At 50.8% G+C, this 23821-nt stretch overlaps 2 protein-coding genes across 6 annotated transcripts in view; one reads left to right on the top strand and one right to left on the bottom strand.

The window, feature by feature from the left end:
- Positions 1-1034, top strand: part of ITPR3 (inositol 1,4,5-trisphosphate receptor type 3) — a 65932-nt gene extending 64898 nt beyond the window's left edge. For all 3 annotated transcript variants that reach the window (XM_088024033.1, XM_028120548.2, XM_028120547.2), the window contains one exon: positions 151-1034. In XM_088024033.1, coding sequence (XP_087880159.1) covers positions 151-219 — 69 coding nt within the window. In that variant the 3' untranslated portion in view covers positions 220-1034. The remainder of the gene's footprint in view (positions 1-150) is intronic.
- Positions 1035-1189: 155 nt separating this feature from the next.
- On the bottom strand, positions 1190-16019 carry UQCC2 (ubiquinol-cytochrome c reductase complex assembly factor 2). 3 transcript variants are annotated; one of them, XM_028120577.1, is made up of 5 exons: positions 15835-16019; positions 5613-5687; positions 4664-4760; positions 2067-2206; positions 1190-1741 (listed from the first exon to the last, which is right to left on the bottom strand). In XM_028120577.1, exons 1-4 carry the CDS (start codon positions 15970-15972, stop codon positions 2079-2081), a joined length of 438 nt encoding a protein of 145 aa, XP_027976378.1. In that variant the 5' UTR covers positions 15973-16019; the 3' UTR covers positions 1190-1741; positions 2067-2078. The 3 variants fall into 3 exon arrangements, with proteins under 3 accessions (XP_027976378.1, XP_027976377.1, XP_027976379.1); XM_028120576.1 differs by lacking the exon at positions 1190-1741 and having other exon boundaries at positions 2025-2206; positions 15835-16018; XM_028120578.2 differs by lacking the exon at positions 1190-1741 and having other exon boundaries at positions 2025-2206; positions 4691-4760; positions 15835-16017.
- Positions 16020-23821: the final 7802 nt, after the last annotated feature.

The following is a 23821-nucleotide window of genomic DNA, read 5'->3' as shown; positions in this document are numbered from 1 at the left end:
CCTGGGGGGCCTTGGCCTGCTGCCAGCGCTAAACAGCAGCTGGGCCCATGGGGCAGGGGGCCGGGGGCGGGCACCAGCCCCTCCCCAGTGCCCACGGAGGGAGGGTGCCGGGCGGCCTGACCGGACGTGTGGGCCCCCATTTAATCCTAGATGACAGAGCAGCGGAAACGCAGGCAACGCCTGGGCTTTGTGGATGTCCAGAACTGCATGAGCCGCTGAGGAGAGCCACTGGAGGCCCCAACAGGGGATGGTCACCACGGACAGCTGTGACTGGAAGGCTGCCCCTTCCCGTGGGTCAGGTGGCCCAGCCAGCCCGCCAGCCTCTCTAGGCCAGGGGCCCGCTTGGCCTCCAGCCCCCACTCTGCCGGACACCCCGGAGCCGTCCCAGGTTCTGGCCAGCGTGGCGTGGGGACCCACAGAGCTGACAGTCCTGCCTAGAGCCGTTATCGAGGACTCAGAAAGTCACTGGGACTCAGCTTACCTTAATGCCTTAGAGGAGGAAACGTCATCTTGAAGGACAATTGCTTTGTCCTTCAGCAGTAACTGACATTCCCCTGTGTTCCTCCTCGCGGGTCGTTAGGAGTGGGGTCGCCTCTCTCTTCTAAGCACTACAATTTGGCCTCCGCCCGCGCCCGGGGAAGGTGCAGTAATGCTGTTGTTACTAGTGATTTTAGTGCTCTGTTACTTAACTTATTCAAGGGTGCCGTGCCCAGCCCTGGCCATGGCTGCACGGACCCCCCTCCGCCGCCGGGCCTTGGATCTGCTGTGGACAGCACGGAGACCTCACTGTCCAGGCCACCCCTCTGGCTCGGCCCCAGGGAGACTGTGACCCGAGGACAAAGAGCCTTGCTCCTGGGACCTGCCCCTTCCTAGCAGGCCTGCTGACAACAGTCGCTGGCCCAGATGACAGGGCCCGGGTGTGTTCGAGTGGCTGGTTTTTGACTGCTTGTTTTATCTCTTGGTGTAACATTTTACAAATCCTTTGGCCTGAGAACTAATATGTTAATTGCCTTAAATAAATTAATAGAACTCTAGTCCGTGAGAAAGGGATGCTGTTTCCTATGCTCCCCAGGGGCTGTGGGGGTTCCTGTGGCACACGGATGGGGGACAGAATTCAAGCCCTTGCCCACCAGCCCGGCCTTGCTTCGGGCTCTTGGTAGATGGCTGAGTGCGTCCCATCTCACAGCGATGCCTGGACAGAAGTGGTTTCTGTTTTATTGTATGTACTTCAACACATACTGAGGAGTCCAGGTACAGATGAGGTTAAGAGCTCACATTCGCTTCTTCCCCACAAGGGGTGCCGTCAGCCCCTGCCCTACCTACCCCTTCTCTCGGTTCTGCACTTGCTGGAAGAAAGCTGAAGTGGGGAACATGAACATTTACAAAAGAGCTAAGGTTCCAGGGAATAAGAAGGTGACCCTGTGTGTGGCCCTGGCCAGGGGGCTTTCGTCCCGTGACCTCCCACACAACCCGCGCAGCGTGCTGAAGCCGACTGCAACCCGAGGCCCCGCCTGGCCAAGGCCCGTCCGTAGCTCTACTCAGGACCTTAAGCCAACCTGGAACACGGGTTTTCTGCAAGGTCAGGGGCAGAGGACTGGGCTCCGTCCTTCTGAGTCAGTGGGAATGAGGGCCAAGCAGTCTCTTCTCATCTCTCCGCCACACCACCTCCTGCTGCTCTCTGTTTGCAACAGGATGCCTTCTTCAATATTTACTGCTATTTTTGGCTCTCCCCCAGGAGCTCCTACAACAAAAGGGAGCCTCAGAATCTTGCCAGGAGCCAGCCAGACCCCCACTGGCAGGTGGGGCTCCTGTGGCTATGCAGGAAGCACCTTGCCCAGAGGCCCCATCACCTTCCCTTCCCAGGTCCAGATGGAGACCCGCATTTCCTCTCCTCTGGACACTTCCCCACCCTGACTGGTGGGCGGGGTGGACGCTCGATGGCACCCTTTCTCAGGCAGAAGCTTCCTTTAGAGAAGCAAGGGCTTCCTTTTTGCGAAGGCTGGAGGAGATTCCCAAACCGTGAGGATGGGGAAATCAGGGCGGTTTTATTTATGATGGCAACGTACAAGACTCCACTCTTAGGTGCGCGGGCGAGATAAGGACCGAGCCCAGGCCTTCTGCTTCTCCTCGGGATTCCTGGGGGCAAACTTCTCCTGCAGCTTCTTCCACATGCCTTTATTCATTTCCTTAAACTCTTCCAAGGTGTCTGCGAGAGGGGAGGACAATAAATAAATAAAGAGACTGAAGTCGGCAATTTGACTATGTAAATTGGCCCCACAGGCTTTTGCCATCCGAGCACACCTTGACTTTTACACAGTGTGGGCCTGAGAGAGGGAAGCGTGGCCCCAACTTCTGATGAGCAAATCAGATGCACTTGCAGAAAAATAACTGCTCGCGTGGAGGGAGCACCTGTGCAGCATGCCCCACGCTCAGCACCCTGTGCCTTACGGCGGTGGGACCTGGGATCCCTACCAATCTCCTCACTGGGAAACAAATGATTTAACTCTGTTAGCCTCAGGTTCCTCATCTGTAAGGTGGAGATCAAAACGCCTGCCTCCAAAGTTGTGGACTAAAGGAAATAATAGAAGAATCTGCTTGGCACCCGGCTGGCACTCAAGAAAAGCCACCTTCGTAGCTATGAAGGCAGCAGGGGGTCGGCTGGTGAGAGCCAGTGGGGCCCTTGTTTAAGAACACACGCGCACACATGCGCACGCCCCACAGGAACCAAACCCAGCTTCCTCAGTCTCGGCACTCTTGACATTTTGGGCCAGATAATCCTTGTTGTGAGGCTGACCTGCTCACTGTAGGATGTTTAGCAGCAACTTGGCCTCTACCCACTAGATGTCAGTAGCAGCCCTCCTACCCGGCTCCTAGCTGTGACATCTAAACATGTCTCCAGACGTTGTCACAGGGCAATGTGGCAGTCCCCCCCCACCCCCACTCCGCGTGGAGAACCACCGGTCTAAAGGCTCTCCAGGGCTAGAGTTCTATGCTGCCTAATTTTATCGTATTTTAAATTTAGATTTTCACATAGTATTGTTTAAATTTCATAGCCTAGATTTTCCTTGGTTAACAAAACTTCTAGAGAAAAAGAAGAGCTTTTCTGAACAAAAAGGCAACTTCTATTTATCATCAGTGGGCTCGACTAAATGAGGACACACACTCTACTTCAGCCATGAGCCCAACATCCCACCCTGAAACCTTTCCAGAAGTCTAGGTTTTCTTGTGGGCCCCAAAGTGGGATGCTGAGGGGTCCCCGCCCACTTGCAAGCCACGACGCCTCCTTCAGAGTCTCCTATGACCCTAAGCCCAGGGGAACACACTTGGGCCCCAGACCTTGGCCACATGTCAGACTCGCCAGGCCCTCAAACACTGTAAGGTGTGTATTCTTGCCTTGTCAGAGGAAACAGTCCGTAAGCTTGTGCCACAGAGTTGCAATAAAAACACAAGGCTTATTGTGAAAACAAATTATCAGCAAATTTCCCAGAGCTGAGCTCCCGGCCAGAACAAGCTACAGCCACAGGCCAGTTGTGGGAAGTCTTCCAACTCCCCGTGCTTTGCTGCAGTCTGTCACACACACCGCCCCCCGCAACTTGCAGAGGTGTCCAGGGGCTAACAAAGAGGGTGGAAGCTGGGCCCCTGGAACGTATTTCCATTCTAATTTCAAGTTCAAACTTTGTTCAAACCCTCTGGGGCCCTCAGAGTGACACGGTACATCAATGCTGGTAATTGCATGGGCCTAGGGACAGGGGAATACATTTCGATACATATTTTTAAAAACTGTTGATAAAGTAATTCTGCCTCGCCAAAATATCGTTACCCCAGTTTTCCAGAGTACTGTAACAAAAATAGGTTCAGAGTTGACATACAATAGCGGTGACACCACCAGGTTTTAATCTGTTCAGAAGGTAAGAATTCTCTGGATTCCAAATCTCCAAAACTTAGTTGCTGAAAGGCTGCCAGAGGAATAGGAAAGAGAAATTTCTAGAGTACCAGAAGGCGAATGTTTCAGGGCCATGCCCTTGCAGAAAAGGTTAGCCTATTTTTGTATACCATATCCTTGGCAATAAAAATAGTAATTTTCCAGAACTTGCCTACTTCAACCCAGGCTCCCCTTGCCAGTACCCCCAACTCCCCCTTTGGTGACAATGGAGATGGGGAAGTAGGCAGGGGATGGCTAGGCAGGGTATTTCCTTTCCTGTTAATTGAGGTCCATCAACAACTCCCAAACGTACCTAGTTAAACCGATATCTAACCCACAAACCATGTCCCCTGGGTCAGATAACTCTTCGATGGATATCCCCATACAAGTTTATTGAATGGCTTTTTGTTTTATTTAAAACCCTTATTGTTTATAAAGCCCCCTTAGGACCATAAAAATAAAATTATTTTCCTTCCATCCTGATTTCAACTACTTCCATTTGGCAAATATGTATTCCCCTGTTCCCTGCTGCCCAGCCTTGAATTTAAAAGCTCTAAAGATGGATTTTCTTTTTTTAAATAATGCCTTTGACTTTCTCCATATTCTATGGCCAAAAAGCATGAGCCCCGAAGCTTCAGAATTTCCTCTGGGCTATTCCACAAGACTTTCCATCAAGCAGAGCGGTGTTAGCAGACAATTCCCCTTGGCTGCTCAAACTCAAAGAATCATTTGCAAACTGACCGGAAAGGGCAGCTGGGCTGTCAATACCTGTGGACAGGATCAGCTTGTATTCTTCCACGGACAGGCCACTGAAGCTCGTGTCTCTGGGGCGAGGGTACTGGTCACACGGGGCAGAGAGGACAAGAGAGGATGGGGAGGGATTAGTTCTGCAGCATAACATCAGACACCTGACGATCCTGGAGAAGGCTTGCTCTCCCCGCACAGTTCACCAGTTGCGGGGAGGGGGGGGCTCTTCAAGCCAGAGGCCCGGCTAGAAGAGCAGTGCCACCTAGAGGCCAAAGACTTGGCCTTGCTTGACGGGACCCAGGAATACTCCCAAAAAGTAGGCTGTGTGATTCAGGATGTCTGGGTGTGCCCCCCCTCCCCCATTCTGCATTTCTAACCAGCTCCCAGGGGGATGGCCGCTCAGCTGCTCAGGGACCCCACTTTGGGTTGCGAGGATTTAGAAGAAATCCCTTTTCCCTGTAGGCTAGGCATTTGGCTGTATCTCTGGAGTTACTGAACACATTGAACACATTGTTCAAACTTGGGGAAAACCACACTAAATGGAATTTGACAGTAATCACATCAGGGCTGAGGAAAAGCCCAACTTTGTCTGGCAGGACTTTCCCAAAGCACCCATCTTTATCACCGGAGTGTGGGGAAATGCCAGCTCCATCAGAGTAGATGGGAAAATACATGTAAGGCCCAAGAGTTGTCAGATACACCCCGAGCACACACTGGTCTATAAAACACATGGCTTTTATTCAAAATCATAAATAGCTTTTATTTAGGTGACCTAAAAGCCTCTACCAGGAGCCTTTGTTGGCTTGGTTGAAATTACTGGTTACATTTGAAAGTAGCAAAACCACAATTCTTTACAAAGCACTGTATAATCAGATTTTCACTCACTCTCATTGGTCATTTCCAGTCGAAGGGCTGGGGATATAAAAAAGACTGGCCCACTCACCTTGTGTTTGTAATAGTTTGAATGGAGTCGTGCTAGGCTCTCATACATCTGATCACAGGCCTCAGGCTCTGCAATCTGAAAAACAAAGAACCCCCCAAGGAAGTAAGCAAACAAGCCCCGTCTCCCACGCCTGTCTGTACCGCCAGGAAGGACCCCACTTACACAAGGCATCCAAATGAAGCAGCCTGCAGCTTAGCACTAGCCTCTCCACTCCGTGGGAAGCAAACTTGGCCTACAGCTCCAGTTATTAGAAAGCTACTAGAAAATCACCTTTCTGTAATGGTTCCACCTCATTAACTCCTCAACCTGCAGAAAAACTCCATCAATCAACTGGCAAACAAACATTTGCTGAGCATCTGTGACTTGTGGACCACCACGCCAGCTGCAGTGGAAGCCACCACAATGAAAATATAGTATCAGAGGGGTGAACCTCAGGGCAGGGTGGGCTGCAAGAAACCGGGGAGGGGGGATTCCCGTGCTCAGCATACGGCGCAAGTGAGCCTAAGCTGGGTGCTGAAGGATGCGCAGGAGTTGGGGAGCAGAAGGGAGAGTGGAGAGGCCTTCTCGGTCAGGGTACGGTGCGAGCAGGAGGAGGCATGGACGCTGTCTATGTTTCAGACCAGACCAGTCTGGCCGAGGGCCTGAATATGCAGGGAAGAGCCTGGGTGGGAGAAAGAACAAGAGCTTTTGAGTTAAACCTTCAATATGAAATGTATTAAATACTCTTTTATGAAAGGCAAAAAATAAATTGGCTGAGCTTTCATCTGTGGTGAGCAGTTACAATTTCACAAGGAAAGCAACATGAAGAAGGCAGTGGTTTAAGATGAGATGGTTGACTTGGGGAGAATCCAGAGGGAAGAGTCCAATTAAGTCCTGCTAGAAAGGACAGGGCCTGAACACTGAGGTCTTGCGAATAGAGGGGGTGGACATCAAGACACACCCTGGTGTCCTTGCTGGAAACTGTTGGAAAGTTGGACACATGCAGATGCGAGGTGGTTTGTCCCCGTTCATCCCTCTTTTTAGTTATGCCTTCCTTCTGCTCTTGCTATCATTTGTCTACGGTTCCTTGCGTGATTCTGTCAAGAATTCTGAAAGCTCTCCAGAAAAAAAACTTTCTTTTATGTTTTCCCCAGAATTCAAATGATGGATTTTTCCAACTTAAATCCTTTCTCGAAGGAGGCAAAGCATAAATAAATCAGTAGTTAAGTGTTTTAATAAGGCAGCTCTGCTTCTGCCTCTGTGCGTGTCAAATGAGATCCCCACTTCACAGCCAACAAAAAAAATACGACCTGTCATGTAGTCTTACTTGATCTGTCCCTGGGTTCAGGCCACTCATCACGAGAATGCTCAGGTAGCCACATCAGAAGAGAGAGGATTCTGGGCTGAGGAGGTAGCCAGTGTTCGCTGAATAATAATCAAAGGCATTACTTGGGTGGACTGGCACTGAGGGCTGAACAGAAAGAAGGGATGGAAAAATGTAAGACCAGGACTGGGTTCTGACCCCTGTAGGGCAGCATTCTAGGGGCGGGTGGGGAAGTCCAGCTGGAACCGAATTCTGCAGCATGCGCTTCGGAGGAAAGCATTTCCAACATTATGGCTTCAGCGGAGCATGCATAACCACGAGCCAACATGGAAGGTAGGAGAACAGAGGCTAAGAGACACAAAAGGAAACAGAATAACACCAGCACCAAGTTTTAAATATTATGTCGATTATCAAAAGAAAATCGTCTATTTCATCTTTTGCTTGCGGTCTTCATTCTTGTGTGGATGGGTTCACTTACAAATTTAAAAATCACACACCAAGGGGTGAGGGGCGCCAGAGTGGCTCAGTTGGTGAAGAATCTGCCTTCAGCTCAGGTCACGATCCCGGGGTCCTGGGATCAAGCTCCGCATTGGGCTTCCTGCTCAGTGGGAAGCCTGCTTCTCCCTCTGCCCCTTCCCCTACTTGTTCTCTCTCTGTCTCTCAAATAAATAAATAAAACCCTTTTAAAAAAAAGTCACGCACCGAGAACCTGCAGTGTGCTTGGCCCTGTGTGTGAGCAGGTGTCTGTGGCTGTGGAGAGCGGCGGAGTCACACTGCCTGGCTCGGAATCCTGGCTCCTTCACTTATCAGACACGGGATGCTGGGCAAATCATGCAATCTCCCCCTGTCCCCCACACTTTAGAAAAAATTTGCCACATTTGCTTTATCACTCTCTCTATATATACATATTTTCCTTCTGATCCATTTGAGAGTAAGTTGGAGCGTGATGCTCCTTCATGCCTTAATATTTCAGTATGTTTCCTAAGAATAAGGGCATTCTCTTATATAACCATGGTTCAGTGATCAAATTCAGGACACCTGACATTGATGCAACACTTTTATCTAGTTCATCATCCATATTCCAATTCTGTCAATTGTCTCAGTTATAATCCTTATATTAAAAAAAAAAAAATCCTTTTGGCCTGGGATCACTTACGGCATTTATCTGTCGTGTAGCTTTCTCCTTTCAGCTGGGACAGTTCCCTGGCCTTTCTTTGTCTTTCAAGCACTGACATTTTTGAAGCGTACCCGCCAACTTAACCTTTCTTTTAAAAAGAAAAGATAATAATAGTCCCTATTTCTGAGGGCGGTGTGAGGAAAAATGAGGTAATGCCGACATTGCTCTGAAGTTGGGGCCTGGAACACTGATCAATGTGAGTGATTTGCTTTTCTTAGTATTATTGGTAGTGAACAGTTGTAGCAGGAAACGCAGGCCTCCACCTCACAAACTACAAGGGAAAAGAGCAGAGCGTTCAGGACAACCCCCGAGATGGGTAATCCTGGCGACAGCACAACGAGGGCTGCCGTGGACCCTGGCTGGGGAGACCGGCCAGCCGGAGGGCCATGGCTGAGGACGAGCAGCGGCTACCAGAAGGAAGTGGGGGCTCTCCAGGCACAGGGCCAGCTAAAGTACATGCCCGGGGAAGAGGCAGCGAGTGAGGGCATTCTGAGTGGATCAGTGTTGCCCGTGTGACTGCCGGGGTGTGGCCAGGGATGGAAGTATCGAAGGCGGACAGGATCGCCCCACCTGACCACGCCACCGCCTCTGACGCTGTTGGCTCCCAGTGGCCACCAGGCACCCCACGGTCAGCTCGGCGGGGATGAGACACTGACCCCTGGTCTCCGCCCAGTGAGCACTCATCTGCGGCACCTCTTTGCCCGATGGCCGCTCATCTGGACCTTCCCCTCCTCCCACCATCCGGCCACCTTCCCAACTGAGCCCTTAGCAAAGGCGTTCACGCCCTCCTCACAGCTCTCCTGGGCTCCCACCGCTGCTGAAGGTCACCGACAACGGCGCTTCCTGACCAAACCCCCAATGTGACCTGGTCCTCACCCTTGGAAATCTTGCCCACGCGGGTTCCCCTCCTGCCTCTCCTCCGACTTCTCTAACGGTGAGACTTTGCCATGGGGCTACTCAGCCACCTCCTACTCTACCCTCGAGGTATAGTCCTCTTTCTTCCTGTCTTTACCGTCTCTGCAGGGGCAGCAGGGCAGAGGATGGGCCCAGAGCGAGGCCGGGGTCACCTTGCAGAGCACTGCCCCCAGGAGGGCAAAGAGCATAGGGTCTGAATGCAAAAACAATGGGATCATCCGAGCTCCCTCAACCTCTTAAAATTCCTCCAGTATTAATGACACAGCCTCCTAGATATTTTACATAATGCCCGGTGCTCCACTAACAATCCGAGAAGGAACCAAACACCTAACAAGAACCAATCCCCCAAAAATGAACTTGTCACCCAACTTCTTATTTGAGGCCAGAAGGTGTGTGTATGAGGCTGTAAGAGCAGCTCGGAGGAGGTGATGAGAAGCAGGCATGCCAACTTCTAGCCAGTTGTGACTGCCGAAGAGCAGAAGCAGTCCCGGCCAATTCTGGGTCCGGGGCACATCCAACCTAAGCTCCGCAAGGAAAAAAGTCTTACTTACCACTTAAAAGGATTATCAATAGAAGTATCTGTCTGGGGCGCCTGGGTGGCTCGGTTGGGCAGCTGCCTTCAGCTCAGGTCATGATCCCAGGGTACTGGGATCGAGTCCCGCATCGGGCTCCCTGCTCGGCAGAGAGCCTGCTTCTCCCTCTTCCTCTGCCTGCCTCTCTGCCTACTTGTGCTCTCTCTATCTCTGTCAAATAAATAAATAAAATCTTAAAAAAAAAAATCTGTCTGATTCCAGAAGCCTTGCCACACTCCTATATCCTATACTTTATTCACAGATTCCAGCACAAATGTGTCTGAATTTGGAAAAACACAGTTCTCCTGATGAAACGTACTGTGCACTTTTAGAAATATTCTTATACACAAGCTTTAAATTACCTGATTTTGCATTCACACCTAATGAGATTACAGGCATTTTAGGACTAACAGCAGCTCTGGGTTTGAAAAAGGCAGCAGTAGGACATTATGAAAAATTCAGCTCTGCTCCCTAAATGTGAATAAAATAGATGTTCAACTGACATAGTGTCCTTTATGGCCCTATTTTTGCTCCTTTTGCATTTCCCCTGCTCAGTCGTCAGTAAATTTCTCTTTACCATATTAAACTTTTAAACATACAAATCTACATCAGTGCCGCAGGCACTGATTTTGATTTTCAAAATTGAATTTTGGGTGGTGACTGCAATTGGTACACACAGCGGCCCTGATTCTAGTCACACAAAGGGACACAAGGGGACGCATAAGCACTTTTGGGGAAGGGTGTTGCAAATTGCTTTGCTAATTAAGGTAGAGCTGGATTCGGTCCAGGAGGATCTATGAGAAAAGGTTTTCATGCTTGGTAATGAACTTCTGAAATGAGTTCATTCCGTTACGGGAGCCTGTTCCCTTCAATTCTATTGCAAATCTATTTCTTGAGCACCTACTATGCAGAGTGCTCTGTGAGTGGGCTGTGAGGGGACATAAAGACCCAGCCTCGGCCTTGGAGAAAATGGTAATCAAGCCGAGGGGACAAGACAGGCGCGTATTAAAAATCAAACACAGCCCTGGGGCAGTGTGTAACTGAGTGCCAGATTACAGGAAATCAGGGGTGGGAGTGGGTCACCAGGCCTGGCTGACAGGGCAGACGTGGCAGGGGTCTTGAGTTTCACTGCAGTGACAGTTCACAGAGAGGGGGAGCCAGAGTCCCGCACTGCGGGAGTTCGGCCGCAAGGAGCTGGGCCTGGGTAGAATGGGGATCAGAGTAGCTGCAAGCATGCATGAAAAAGCAGGGGACAAGGATGTTTTAGGCAAAGCAGGGTCTTAAGCTGAGCCGAGGAGTGCTTCAAGGGCCTGGGAAGGCAGCAAATCTTGGCAAGCCATGTGTGTCTGTGGGGTGGTGTCCACAGTGCACTAGATTCTCAAAGGTTAAGAACCACTTAATTATGGCCAATTTAGGAGGCAATGAGGGGCCAGGGCACGTGCTGCGGTGTGGTGAGAGGCAAAACAGGCTGGCACCAAGGATCGGAGGGCGGTCACACACCTGCCTGCCACTCTTCCAGGAGGCAACAGGCAGACCCACAGGGCTCCGAGTAAAGTGAAGACCCACTGAAAGTGGTCCATAATTTATCGCTCTAGCAGGATGAGCACTTCAATCTTTAACCAAGCACAGAAAGCTGCCATCCCGTGGTCTAAACACTACCTTAACTCGCTCTAGGTCCGCCTGGAACTGGGAGACGAGAAAAAAGAAAAAAGAAAGATTCCCTCTCAGAGATGATTCTCCTCACAACTCCTGTTTCGCAGCGGGTTCAATATTATAGCTAAAAATAGCATAATCTGTCCTTAGGCCGTGCCTCAGAAACTGGCCTTCTAGGGGCCCGCATATGGTGGTGGGCACCGCTGAGGTGGTGTCCCCGCAATCAGCACAGGCCAGGCAGTGTGGCTCCCTGCCACAGTGAGGAAGCCTAAAGACCGGAGCTCCGCCAGATGACCGAGAAAACAGAATTATATACAACCCTTACATTCTCCCCTGAGAACTGGAAATATCATTTACATTACTGCAAACCCAAGATGCAGTTCAACTTTTTTTCAAACGAGGCTGAGAGGATTTAAACCCGGGTATAATGCAAGAACTCACTGGTGGGTGAGCCCCTTCCTGGGTGGCCGCGTTTCCAGGCTGCTCCTCAGAGCTGTGACTGTGCTAGATTAGTAGGTGCCGGTGTGCAGTCAGGGATCTTTCAGGAAGCTGCTCGTGCACCTAGAGAACTCAATAGAAGGACTGGCCCCTTTCCCTGTACTTAAGTCAACAATTAGAGTTGTTTTGCCACCTTCCCCCATGATGTGATTCTTTTATTAAGCTCTTGGTGCTGCAGATGTGTTTTCTTGAAGAGACTGTATTCAGCGGGGGCAAAACCCATAACCATTAACTTGCAAAAAACTGCACAAAAGGATGGAGGGTAGAAGAGGTGGTAAGTGTGCTCCTGCTTCCCACCATCACCTCCCTCTTAGTGGGTTCTGGGTGGACCATGAGACTCCCCAAAGGGCAATCTGAAGTGGAATCAATGGAGGCAGAGGTTTCTGTACTCCGCCTTGAAGTCTGAATGCCTGATTTGCTTTCTAGTGAGTACGGCCCTTCTGCACTGGTATCCCACCTGAGGGTCATCTTTCTTCCGATCTGTACTAGGGGGTCATGGCTGGGGCAAAGAAAAGCAGGTGGGTAAACACACATTTACTTCTTTGGCAAAACTGTCACTCGTTTGAGCAGGGCAAGAGGGAAAAGGGGTGGCTTGATGTTCATGGAACAAGAGGCCTTTAGCAAGAAAGAACGTGGAAGAAATGGCAGCTGAGGAGAGATGAGGCACCAAGGAGGCAACGCCAGATCAGGACCAGGACAGCTGGGCCTGTTGCTTACTTGTCTTACCACTGACTCCCCAGGGGACCCCAAGTAAGTTGTTTTAGGTTTCTGTTTCCTCATCTGTAAAATGGGAATAAGTGATGGCCACCTTCCTCAGCTGCGCTAAGGACTAAACTAAACGAGAGTATGCATGCAAAAGCGTGCCGGAGCACTGTTCAGTGTTATTGTTAAGATCCAGGAGGTCAAGAGGCCAAGACTGCCTGCCTCTCTCCTCTACAGGAACAAGGAGGCTGTGGAGCCGAACTGCCTCTCCGTCTAGTCAGGTCTTTCTGGCCACTGACGTAACCAAGGGGGAGCTCCCCACCCATCACCCAACTGGGTCTAATGCTCGCTGCCTGCTGCCGGCTTAATGAAGAGTCTACCGGAACCACCTTTCTCAAGGTTTATAAATGATCCAGGGTGTCAGTGGGAGTGACTCACAGTGCTGTTCTCAATTCTAGCAAGGGGATGCTCCCTCTAAAAATTATCACCAAGATTTACTAAGCCCAGGGGCATTCTCAGGTGCCATCAGGATGAGGCACCATGACAGTGGTCCTGAGTAATGTGCTTGCTGCCACCATGATATACTGGTTCACTCTACCAGGGATGCATTCATCAGCAGCTCCAGAACCATCATCAGAGCCATGACTTGCATCTAAAACCACGACTCAAATCTGTGCGGGCCTTCGACTGATTAGAACTATCTCCCCAGGTGACGACAAAGGATGACAACTCCAAAAGAGAAAGCTATACCCTCCTTTTCTGGGCCCTCTTACGCTAAGCCAAGTAGGCGAATGTCACACTCTCTCACCTCCCCAAGGCTCCAGCCTCTGTCAGCCTCCTCGCTGGCTGCTTTCACCACCTGAATTTCAGTAGACTAAACTGCACGTCTACCCGACTGTTAAGTTTCTTGACAGTAAGGACAAGGCTATGTCCCTCTTCTGGAGTTCCTAAGGTTCCCCCCACACTGCAAGCTCTCAAATTCTCACCACTCAGGACACAGAAATATTCCTTCTCACTCTTCGCTACTTCTCGCCACCTACTTCTGCCACACCTGCAACTGTATTCAAATGATTTTTGTCTCATGAGTCATAACCGATCATTTAATCGCTTCATCCAGACATTTACTGGTTGTCCTTTATGTGCCAAGAACTATGCTAGACACTGGGGGGAGAAAATAAATGGCACCCTCTCTATTCTCAGGAGGCTCACACTAAAAATACGTAGGGAGCAGAGCCCTAGAAAAGTCTACGGAGTTTGTAGAGTTGGGACTAGATGCAATTCCTGCCTTCGAGATCTTGGTATGCTGGACCAGTGAAGACCACTGTAAGAGGTGCGTACGTGTGGCACCCCAGCCCCTGCATCCCCCAAGCCCCGAGCCAGACACTTCATCCATGCCTGCCACCCCATCTGAAATCTGGTTTCCAGGACACCCCTGGGCATGTTCTTGCTCCATTAGGTGGGCTGGCTTGGCTCTTTGTTGGGCTAGGTTGCAAAAAAAAATATGTTCCTGCTTTGACAGGGTCATGGCCAAGTCTGGCAAAAGTCATTTCTTCAGGTTGTGTGTTTATGTATCAATTTCCTATCTCTGACCTCTTGCCTGAGCCCCAGGCTCAAATATCTCACTGCCTACTTGACATTTCCACTTGGAGGTAAGTCCACTTGGCATCTCAAATTTAACACGTCTAACACTGAACTCAAGATGTTCTTCCCACACCCCACCTGCTCCTCATCTAGTCTTTCCCATCTCAGTAAACGGCACCTCCTCCCACCCAGTTGCTCAGGCCAAAAAAATCTAGGTGTTCTCATTGGTTTCTTTTTTTCCCTTTACGTCACATCCACTATATTAGCAAGTCCCGTTGAAGCAACCTTCACAGTGCAACCCGAATCTAGCCACTCCGTCTCCTGTGCTGCCTCCCTCATCCAAACCACCATTATTTCCTGCCAGAGTAGCCTTTTCTCCAGCCTCCTTGTTCCTATCCTCGCCCCTATAATCCATTCACCACATGCAATCAGAATGATCTTTTAAAACAAATAAATTGGGGGCGCCTGGGTGGCTCAGTCGTTAAGCGTCTGCCTTTGGCTGAGGTTATCCATCATCCCAGGGTCCTGGGATCGAGGCCCGCGCTGGGCTCCCTGCTCAGCAAAAGCCTGCTTCTCCCCTCTCCCACTCTCCCTGCTTGTGTTCCCTCTCTCACTGTCTCTCCCTCGCTGTCAAATAAGTAAATAAAATAAAAATAAATAAGACAAATAAAATAGGTCACGTCAGTCTTCACAAATTCCCCAATGGCTTCTTGCTGGCCTTATGATAAAATCCAACTCCCAACCAGAGCCTGTAAGACCCTACTGCACCTGGCCCTTGTCGTCCTCTGACCTCAACTCTTAGCAAACTCCATCTCACTCACTCCCCTTCAGCCACTCTGGCTTCCTTTCTGTTCCCCAACACGCCAATCTGTTTCCTGTGTAGGACCTCTGCCTGGAATGCCCTTCCCACCAAGTATACAGTCAGCTCATCTTCTTCCCTTATGTCTCGTCTATGTGTCACCTCCTGAGCCAGGCCTTCTCAGAACTAGTATTACCCTTGTATCATGCTACTATTTTACACCCAGCACAGGACTGATCTGGACTACCTTACATACGCCTACTTGCTTACTGTGTCCCAGACGAGAATGTAAACTTCAACTTCAGGTGGACAGGACTTCTGCTGTCTAATTCACTACTGTCTCCCCAGCACCTAGCACAGTTCCCAGCACATGGTGGATGCTCAGTGAATATATGCTGTGTATGAGTGAGTCCCAGAGCCGCCCTAGCACCAACCTGGAGGAAAGCAAGAACGTAGGTCTACTACTCACACAGGGGCAGGGGTTGAGGTCCCAAACCTGCTGCACGGGCTTACAGGGGCCCAGGTAGCAAAGGCTTAGCTGGGGCCCTGCAGAGGTCCTTGAGGTTCAGCTCAGTCACTGCGAGGTAACAGCACCGTGTCAGGGAAGCTATAAGCCTGAGACTGTCACCATCTACGACTGCTGTGCGTCTCAACCCCGGCTGCACCTAGAATCGTCTGGTGAAATTTACAAAATACCGAGGCCAAGGCCCCAACCCCAGAGGTTCTGATTCAATTAAGGCTGAATGGTTCCGGACACCTAGATTTTTTCAAAAAGTTTCTTCAGTAATTCCAAAGTGCAGCCAGATGAGAGCACTAAGGCGAAGTTGGGGTCGTCGTTCTCTGCAGTTCCGGGAGGGGTGGGGGTACAGGAGGGTCCGCGCGCACGTGCGGCCAGGGAGGCAAGGCTCGCGCATGCGTGGACCCCACGGCTCGCCCGCTCGTGGGCCCCACCCGTGCCTCGTCCTTTCCGCCCCTCGCCCCAACCGCCACCCCGCTGCAGGCGGACCCCACAATCCGGTCACCTGGGTGTTCTCTCCCTCCCGAAAGGCCTGTGCCACCCGCTGCCGCAGGTAAGCGCCCAAGTCCCGGCCCCGTTTGGTCTCGTCCACTGGCCATTCCTCACACAGCTTAAGGAAACGCCGGTAGCGGCTGGCCGCCATTTTGGGCCCCGTTTGTCCGCGCCCTTGAGGGAGGAGTCGGCGCGACAGAGGGCGCTTGCGCACTTAGGCTCTCCAGCTTCCCGGGGAGGTGGCAGGGGGGGAGGGAGGGAGGAATGAGCGTGCGCGAGTTCGCGGGCGGCCCGGCGCTCTCCAGGTAGGGGCGCTGCTCTCCTGTCTCTGGGAGCGAGGTTAATTCAGTGTCCTCCTCCTGGACCGGACCCAGCTCCCAGGGGCCAGTCAGACGCGGAGTACTCGAGGGACAGGTTTGCTTCTCTTCAATGACTGCACAAGCTCCAGACTAGCAGACTTCCTCGGAGACCTCTGCTAATTTGCATAAACGAATACATTTGCATGTAAATTCAGGTGGTTATTCGGTGAAGATGTGTATGAATTTAATCACATAGCACGCGCGCGCAGGTTGTTCGCCTCCCCTTCTCTCCTTTCACAGCCCCTGTCCTTGCCACTACCACTTGGTAGTGCTCTTTAGCTCTTGTTGCTCTCTCCCCAGCCCCTGTTTGTATCCCTTCAGAGCTCCCCTCCCCAAACGGGGCACGTGTCCCTGGGCGGCACAGATTTCCCAGCTTGAGCAAAGTCAGCTGGGTTGATTCAGCCTGGGAAACTTGTTTTACCAAGTCTTTTCTTATACATCTCCAGCTGTAGCATCATGTGGACTGTCATAATTTTTCTTTTCAAGATACCCCCACCAGTTTCCTTAAGAAATTCTCAGCCTGCCTTTGCTGAGCCGGGCTCTTGTCTTCACGGTCCTGCATTTAGCCAGGACCATCCCATGCATACAACACCCAGCTTCCCCCAAGCCTCTTCCTTCTCCCTCGCCTACTTTGTAAAGGTAAATCCGGGAGACTGTTGCCTTCAAGGAGTAGACGGTTGAGTAGTGGATACACAACCCGAACACAAGTTCAAAGTGACGGGGGCTTTAATTGAAATGTTAGAGAATGCTGGGGAGTTTGGAGAAAGAAATACTACTTCTAGCTGTTCAGGGGAATAAGGGGAGAAAGATCAGAGATGGCTTCTGAAGGAGATGGCATTTGGGCTGGACCTTGAAGGATGGTTAGGATTTGGATAAGTGGGAATGCAATGTTCCTGAGCCGCAAGAGCCAGGCCTGGGGCAGGAATGGGAGCGAGAAGAGGGGGGAGGGGTTTAATCTGAGGAAAGATCAATGGGTGGTTTTAACAAGGAACAGCTTTGAACTGTTCTGAAGGCCTTAAGAGACCTATTGAATGAGAACCTCTGGGGACCTGGGGTGTGCGGTGTCCACTTGAGGTAAGTGAGTTCAGGGAGTGCCTGCCTGAGGTTAGGAGAGCTCAGGAGGAGTGGAAAATGAGGCTTTCAGGGGCACCCCCATCTTGTTCCCAGTCCAACAGTACCTCCCAGCTCTGTCCTCCTCATCAGCTGTATTTATAGCCACATAGTTTTGATGGCTGCCATGAGGCCTAAAGGTCAAGGATTGTATCTGTTTTCTGTCAAGTCCCAGGCGCCTAGGGCTGTGCTGGGTGCCTAGAGGCCTTGTCATTCTGCCTGAGGCCTGACCACAGCTGTGGCTTTTGCGAGCACCTGGCTGGCTGACAGTGTTCCTAGGACGCAGGGACTGAGGTCCCTCTGTCTTCAGTGAGAGGACTAGTAGCATGAGGTGGCAGCAAATGGTTTTCACCCCACTTGAGGCACAAGTGGAGTGAGAGGTTGAGAAGAACAACTAGACATCCAGAGAACTCAAACCAGTGTCTCCTAAGGCTCTCCCTTCCCCAACACAACGTCTTCTAGGTGGGTTGTGGTTGTCCCTCGTTCAGGCTGCCTTGCCCACCTCTCTTACCCCCACTGGAGGCTTGTTTGGTTTGGTGGTTCAGTAGTGAGGCTTGGAGTCATACAGACCTGGGTTGTAACGTGGGCTTGCTCTTTCATTTATTCATTCATTCATTTAGGACTATCTGTGTAATTTGTGGAGGCCCAGTGCAAGGTCAAATAGAAAGTTCCTTGTTAAAATACTAAGAATTTCAAGACAGGGGCGCCTGGATGGCCCGGTTGCTCGGTCAAGCACCTGCCTTCAGCTCAGGTCATGATCTCGGTGTCCTGGGATAGCGCCCCACGTCGGCTTCTCTGATCAGTGGGGAGTCTGCTTCTCCCTCTCCCTCTGCCCCTCCCCCCGACTCGTGCTTGCTTGAGTGCTCTCTCTTTCTCAAATAAAATCTTTGAAAAAAAAAAAGGAATTTCAAGACAGTAACAGCAGAGCATTAAACCAAGTATGAGGCTCTTTGGAGTGCAGGGCTCTGTGTGACCTCAGAGGTCACACACCCACGAAGCAGCCCTGAGCTCCTTCCCGGTGGTGGACAGGACAGGCGAGGGCCCTGATCCTGTGGGTTTTACATTTAATTGAGTGGAGACGGACAACAACCGAATAGACATACGATGATGCTAATAATAGTGCTTTATATATATTAAGTCGTGTAGTAAGTGAACAAGATAATTTCAGATATAGTAAGTGCTAGGGAGAGATTCAAGGCAGGGTGCTGGGTCCGCAGCAATTGGGGCAGGGGTGGGTCTGGGTGGTGTCGAGGAAGCCTGTGTAGGAGAGCGACCTGAGTCACACAAGGGGCAAGAGTGGCTTCCCGGCAGGGGGACCACCAGAAGTCCTCAGAGCAGCCTACCTTGGGTGGGTTATTTAATCTCTCTGAGCTTCAGTTCTTCATCTTAAAATGGGAATTCTAATGATAAAGTAACACCTAACTGACTGTTTGCTCTGTGTCAGGCACTGGTCTAAATGCCTTATACAATAGTGACTCATTCAGTGCTCCTAATGGCTTTCAGAGATAAGTACTGCTATTATCCCCATTTTACAGAGGTGGAGACTCAGGTACAGAGAGGATGAGAACTTGCCAAGGTCACTAGCTGGTAAGTGGCGGAACCTGGACTTGAACCCCAGCTGACTGACTCCAGAGCCCACGCTGTCCCCGCTCCACTCCCCATCAGGATGCTCCTTCGGCGTTATCAGGAGCTGCATGCGTGGGTCTTTTGGGATGCATTATAGTTCCCAAGGGGGTCTAGGATCCTCTCCAGTCTTGTGTTACCTGTGCCCCACACCTTCTCATGCCTGTGCGTGGTCAGAGCCAGAGTCTGGGCCCGTTGGCTTGTCAGTCATCCAGCGCCATTCTGGACACATTGATAGGTACCGCCTGGAATGTGACTTGGCAGTGCCAGTCCTCAGGGAGTTGATGACCATTTTAATACCCACCTGCTGACTGTCACTCATTCCACACTGAATGCAGGCTCCTCTGGCTCCTTGCAAGCCCCCACCAGGGCTGTACCTCCTGAACCATTTGGAATGGGTATTTGGGCTCCGTGGAGTCCTGGTAGCTCTTTATAGAAACCGGCACCAGAGCGGGAGGAGAGGAGGGAGGGAGCGCTGCTTCAGTTTTTCAAGTTATAACGATCCCAGTAATTGAGATACCTAATTGTACATTTAAATTGCTTGAAAGTAAAAATATTGTTTTGTAATGCTGGTGTTAATAATGTAAACATTAAAAACGAATTAAATACTTAGCTGTATTTTGGGGCACGATTGCCTGATTTTTCTTCTTTCAACTTATTCAACCGGAGGAAATGATTGGCTGCCATACCCAGATATGTTACCATAAAAAGCGGGTCTGGACTTGCAAGGGAGAAGTCAGTCAGTTCGTGCCCTGCGTAAAGGTGAACTGGAAGGGGCAGGCTGGTAGCAGGTTGCTGTCTTTCTCTGGAGGTGAGCTGCTTTTCAAGACTCATAGGTGTTTAAGGTGTGCTGGGATAGGCTAATGGGGTCCTAAAGTGCAGCCCAGTGTACCCAAAGCCCCTCCACTCTGTGGAGACATCTGTCGTCTGCCCTGGGCCCTGCCTCCCTCCCTTCACTCTAGTTGATGTCACCTCAGAGAGGCCTTCCCTGGCCCCCATTTCAGGAGTGGCCCTGCCATTCTGGATCCCTGCAAAACACTAGTCACTATCTGACAGCAGGCCCTGACAGAGAGTCATCTCTCACTCAATGAATCTGAGGAGAACAGACCACATCAGAGTCTGGACCCGGGTTTCCTCACCTACCCATTCCCATCCCCCCCCCCCCGCCCCCCCATCAAACACCTGCCTCTGTGAGACACTGCTCTCTAGAGGTCTGAGGGAGAAAGGTGAAGGGCAAAATCAGGAGCGGGTAGATTTCCGGATTTGGTACTTGGATTAGCTCTCGAAGCTCCTGTCCCATTTCAGGGCAGCCTAGTAACAGAAGGGAGAAAGTTCTGAGCGGTGCATAATGAAAAGGACCCAACCTGGCTGCAAGTCAGCCCGCCTGGCCGGTGCTCCACTTGGTTTTGTCCCAGAGCTGCTTTTCCCTCCCTCCCTTCCCCTCTAGTTCTTGGCACCCACGCCTTCATTTTAGTTCTTTCCCTCGTCTTCTGTTTTATGTTTTCGGCCACAGTGGATGCAGATTTAAATCAAAAGTCAGAAGTTTAGATCATTTTGAAGAGCTGCTGATGAGTGGTCCTGCCTTGCCATTTATTTTATGAGACTGCTTCCTGCCCTTTCCAGAACGGGCTACAAGGCTCCGTGCAGCTGGGAAGAGTGATGGGACCTGCCAGGGTGCTGCCCAGAGGCCCAGGGCTTCCTGATGACACTGCGTCATGGAAAAGCTGTAATAACATTCCGCTCTTCAGTTTCCTCTTCAATTGCACCAGGAACACCAGCGGGAGGAGGCAGGGCTGGGTGACTGTCCCCGGCTGTCCTTGGTCTCCCTGCTGGGGAGTTCGGGAGTGGGTTGCTCCTCTACAGCACCTGTCTTGAGGACCAAGTGAGAGTTCCTGGGGGGCAGATGGGGCAGCTGAGGCGGGGAGACGGGAAGCCAGTCTGCCAGCACCCTGGGCTCACACTCCCTCTCTGAGGACACAGCCGGGGGGAAGGGTCTGCATTGCATCAGAGCCCACAGCTCTGGCACCGGCAGGCCCCTGCTGCCCCCCACGCCCCCACTCGCTCTTTATGTCTCCTCTCCCTCCTTAAATCAGGTATCAATTTGACATGAGGATTTTGGAGGTTATAATAGAGACTGGCTAGGGTCTCATCAAACCCATTTCCTTTTCCAGGCACACAGTTAAACGACATCTCAGTCTGCTGGCATCTGGGCAGGGCCCATGGCTGGTTCTTGTCTCTGGAATGTGGGTGTGCCTCCTCCGTGCTGTCTAACTTTTAGGCCTCGTGGTCGCTTGAAGGTGGTGGAGTCACAAGTTGGGTGGTCCCTGGGTGACTGTGCGGAGTGGAGGCTCTCTCTCTGCTGACCAAACCTGATGGGAATGTTAAGCTACTGTTGCTTGGCGATTGTTTGTTATAACATTTAGCCCACCCTGACTAATACCTGTGCGTTTCTCAGTTCAGAAGAGAGCTCCCCAGCCTGTGGGAGGGGAGGCCCTTCCAGGCTTCCAGACAAGAGGAAGTCGGAGAGGTGGAAGGTTCGGAGGCTGCTGACAGTCCTCAAGTGCTGGGTTTTCTCCATTTTCATCTTAGTCTCTCCTGGTGCCTCTTCACATCAACCCCTGTGGCCAGCCCTCACCCCGCTGTTCCCTGAGCAAAATGCTTGATTCCTATTGCTGTGCTTGTCCGTAGTACCTGCCTTCTTGATCACCTCTCAGACTTGCCTCCCTTTCAAGGCACAGCTCAGACACCACCTCCATGATCACCCCACGTGGCGTTGAGCCCTCGCTGCCTCTCCTCTCCTGGGCAGCACTCTGGATGGCTGCACAAATGGCCCCCAGGCCTTGTTGAAGCACCCCTTATATTTTCACCTGAGGGTTTTCACCTTCTCATTAAGTCATAAGGTTCTTAAGGACAATGGCATGATCCTCGTACTTCGTGTTTCTTGCGTAGGTCCTAGCACTGTGCCGTCTGTACCAGGCACTCGGAAAATATTCGTTGGTTGGGTGAATGGAGGGAAAGAAGGACAGATTAATGTAATCACAAATGAATAAGCTCCTTGGCCAGATTTTGAAGTGTCTCCACCATCTGGGCTCACTCCATTTCTCTCCTCTTCACTTTACCACTCCCGAGCACCAAATCCCCATTCTGGATGGGTTGGTCTGTCCATAGACTCATGAGCATGCTGGGCTTTTCCTTCCCTCCGCTCGGCCAGCCCCTTCCCCATTCTTGTCACTGTTCGGGGCCTAAGTGAGGTCTCACCTCCTCCAGCAGTTTCTATGATGTGTGTCGGCTGTCACATGATGTGTGTTTCTCTTTTGGCTGTGGACCGACCTCTTCAACTTAGAGGATTGATCCTCTGCACCACACAGATGAATCCTCTGTGTCCCTGGGTACTGTCTTTGTGCAGTTCGTTGTCAGTTCCTGTGTGTGATTCTTGCCTCCTCAACTAGAATCTAAGCTCCCAAGAGCTGGATCTTCCCCAGTGCTTAGCAAAAAGATCGGCAGGGAAGAGCTGCTTAGTTCAGTGTACACTTGCTGGGTACCGGATATTCAGGGCCCCCTCACCTCTTTTGCCGTTTTAAAGTAAACTCCCGTTGGAGATCAAATACATACATGCTGCCATCTTCTTTTCTTCCCATACCTCTCTGTTCTTCTCCCTCTGCCTAGGTTTGCAATGCTTGGGTGGACTCATTCAGCTGGGTCAGCAAAGCCATGTGCAAATTTCCAGACGGCGGTGACCCCTCTGAGCCCAGGAGTCTGGGAAGCACAGTCTGAAACCAGTAGCCAGCTTTGCCCCTTGCAACAAAGCGCACTTTTGTTGGTGACATCTTCAGGGGCATGTGGGGAGTTGGTCTGGGCCTCAAGGGTTTGGCAGAGCAGGAAGAAGGCCGCCTGTGAAGAGCATTGTTGAATAAGGGAGGGGCTGAGGGAAGATGGGTCACATAGACAGGGGCCAGGAGAGTGATTGTAGCACAGTTAGCGACATGGGTGGCCAGCCCTAAAAGACTTATATTCTAGCTGACCCTCCTCCCCAAATCCTCAGGCAGGTCCCATAGCACCTAGGGCTAAGAACAGGGCCAGGAATTGGAAGCTGAGGCGGGGAGCCTCAGACTTGGTAGAACCAGATTTTTAAGCAAGGAAGTGGCCTAGAAAAAGCAGTAGTTAGGGCTCCACTTTGTCATTAGCAAATATTTAGTTTTCAGCTTACTTCCTTTTTGCCACCCAACATACTTTGACTCAATTCTCCCACCATGGATGCAGAACATGCAAATTAATCACATCGTTACCTCAGCCAAACATAATTAGGGAAGTTAACTTGCTTTGAAATCCATATAATGTATCCTAAAATTAAACAAAAAAATTTTTTTTCTTTTTTTTTTTAGTCCAGGCCTCTTTCCTTCTGTAAGTGTGGATTTTTGGAAGGTTGATGGTAATTAGCCATGAGAATAAAATTATTTTACTTTGCATTATAGAAAGTTCAGATAAAAGCACCACTTATGAGGTCTGGTACCTGCCTTGTAGATACATGCAAATATTTGATTAGCCACCATTTCTCTCCCGGGATCCCCAAAGGATTGCAGGAAATCGGTGAACTGTTCCTGCTGTACACTCTAGTCACCCATAATTTGGAATTGCCGTACAGTGTGATGATCAGAATAAACAAACAGAAAGGGTAATAAGGCGCACCAAGTAATCACTGGTGACCTCAGCAATTTTATTAACAAATTCATTTCCCTAATTGGGTAACGTATCTTCATGCTCGACTCAAGGGCATTGTAATAGGTTTCCACACTGCAGAAGAAGGAATTAATTAGAACTGTTTGCTCTTTGTTCCATATTTACACTTGTCCACCAGTCTTGTAAACATTGCACCTGGTTTCCTCGGCCCTTCAGGCTTCTCTCTCTCCC

This window comes from Eumetopias jubatus, unplaced genomic scaffold (assembly GCF_037043125.1).
Source record: "Eumetopias jubatus isolate StellerSeaLion01/CBP00866 unplaced genomic scaffold, mEumJub1_p1.0 scaffold_6, whole genome shotgun sequence".
Classification (NCBI taxonomy): domain Eukaryota; kingdom Metazoa; phylum Chordata; class Mammalia; order Carnivora; family Otariidae; genus Eumetopias; species Eumetopias jubatus.
This window is presented reverse-complemented; position numbering and strand designations above follow the sequence as displayed.

What these genes read in the sequence shown, in the direction of transcription:
- UQCC2 (XM_028120577.1), bottom strand. Translation starts at nt 15,972, where the DNA reads ATGGCGGCCAGCCGCTACCGGCGTTTCCTTAAGCTGTGTGAGGAATGG. An exon ending in GGGAGGGAGAGAACACCCAG is followed by an intron (nt 5,688 to 15,834) that starts GTGACCGGATTG and finishes TTTGTTTTTCAG; the next exon opens with ATTGCAGAGCCTGAGGCCTG. An exon ending in CAAACTATTACAAACACAAG is followed by an intron (nt 4,761 to 5,612) that starts GTGAGTGGGCCA and finishes CCGTGTGACCAG; the next exon opens with TACCCTCGCCCCAGAGACAC.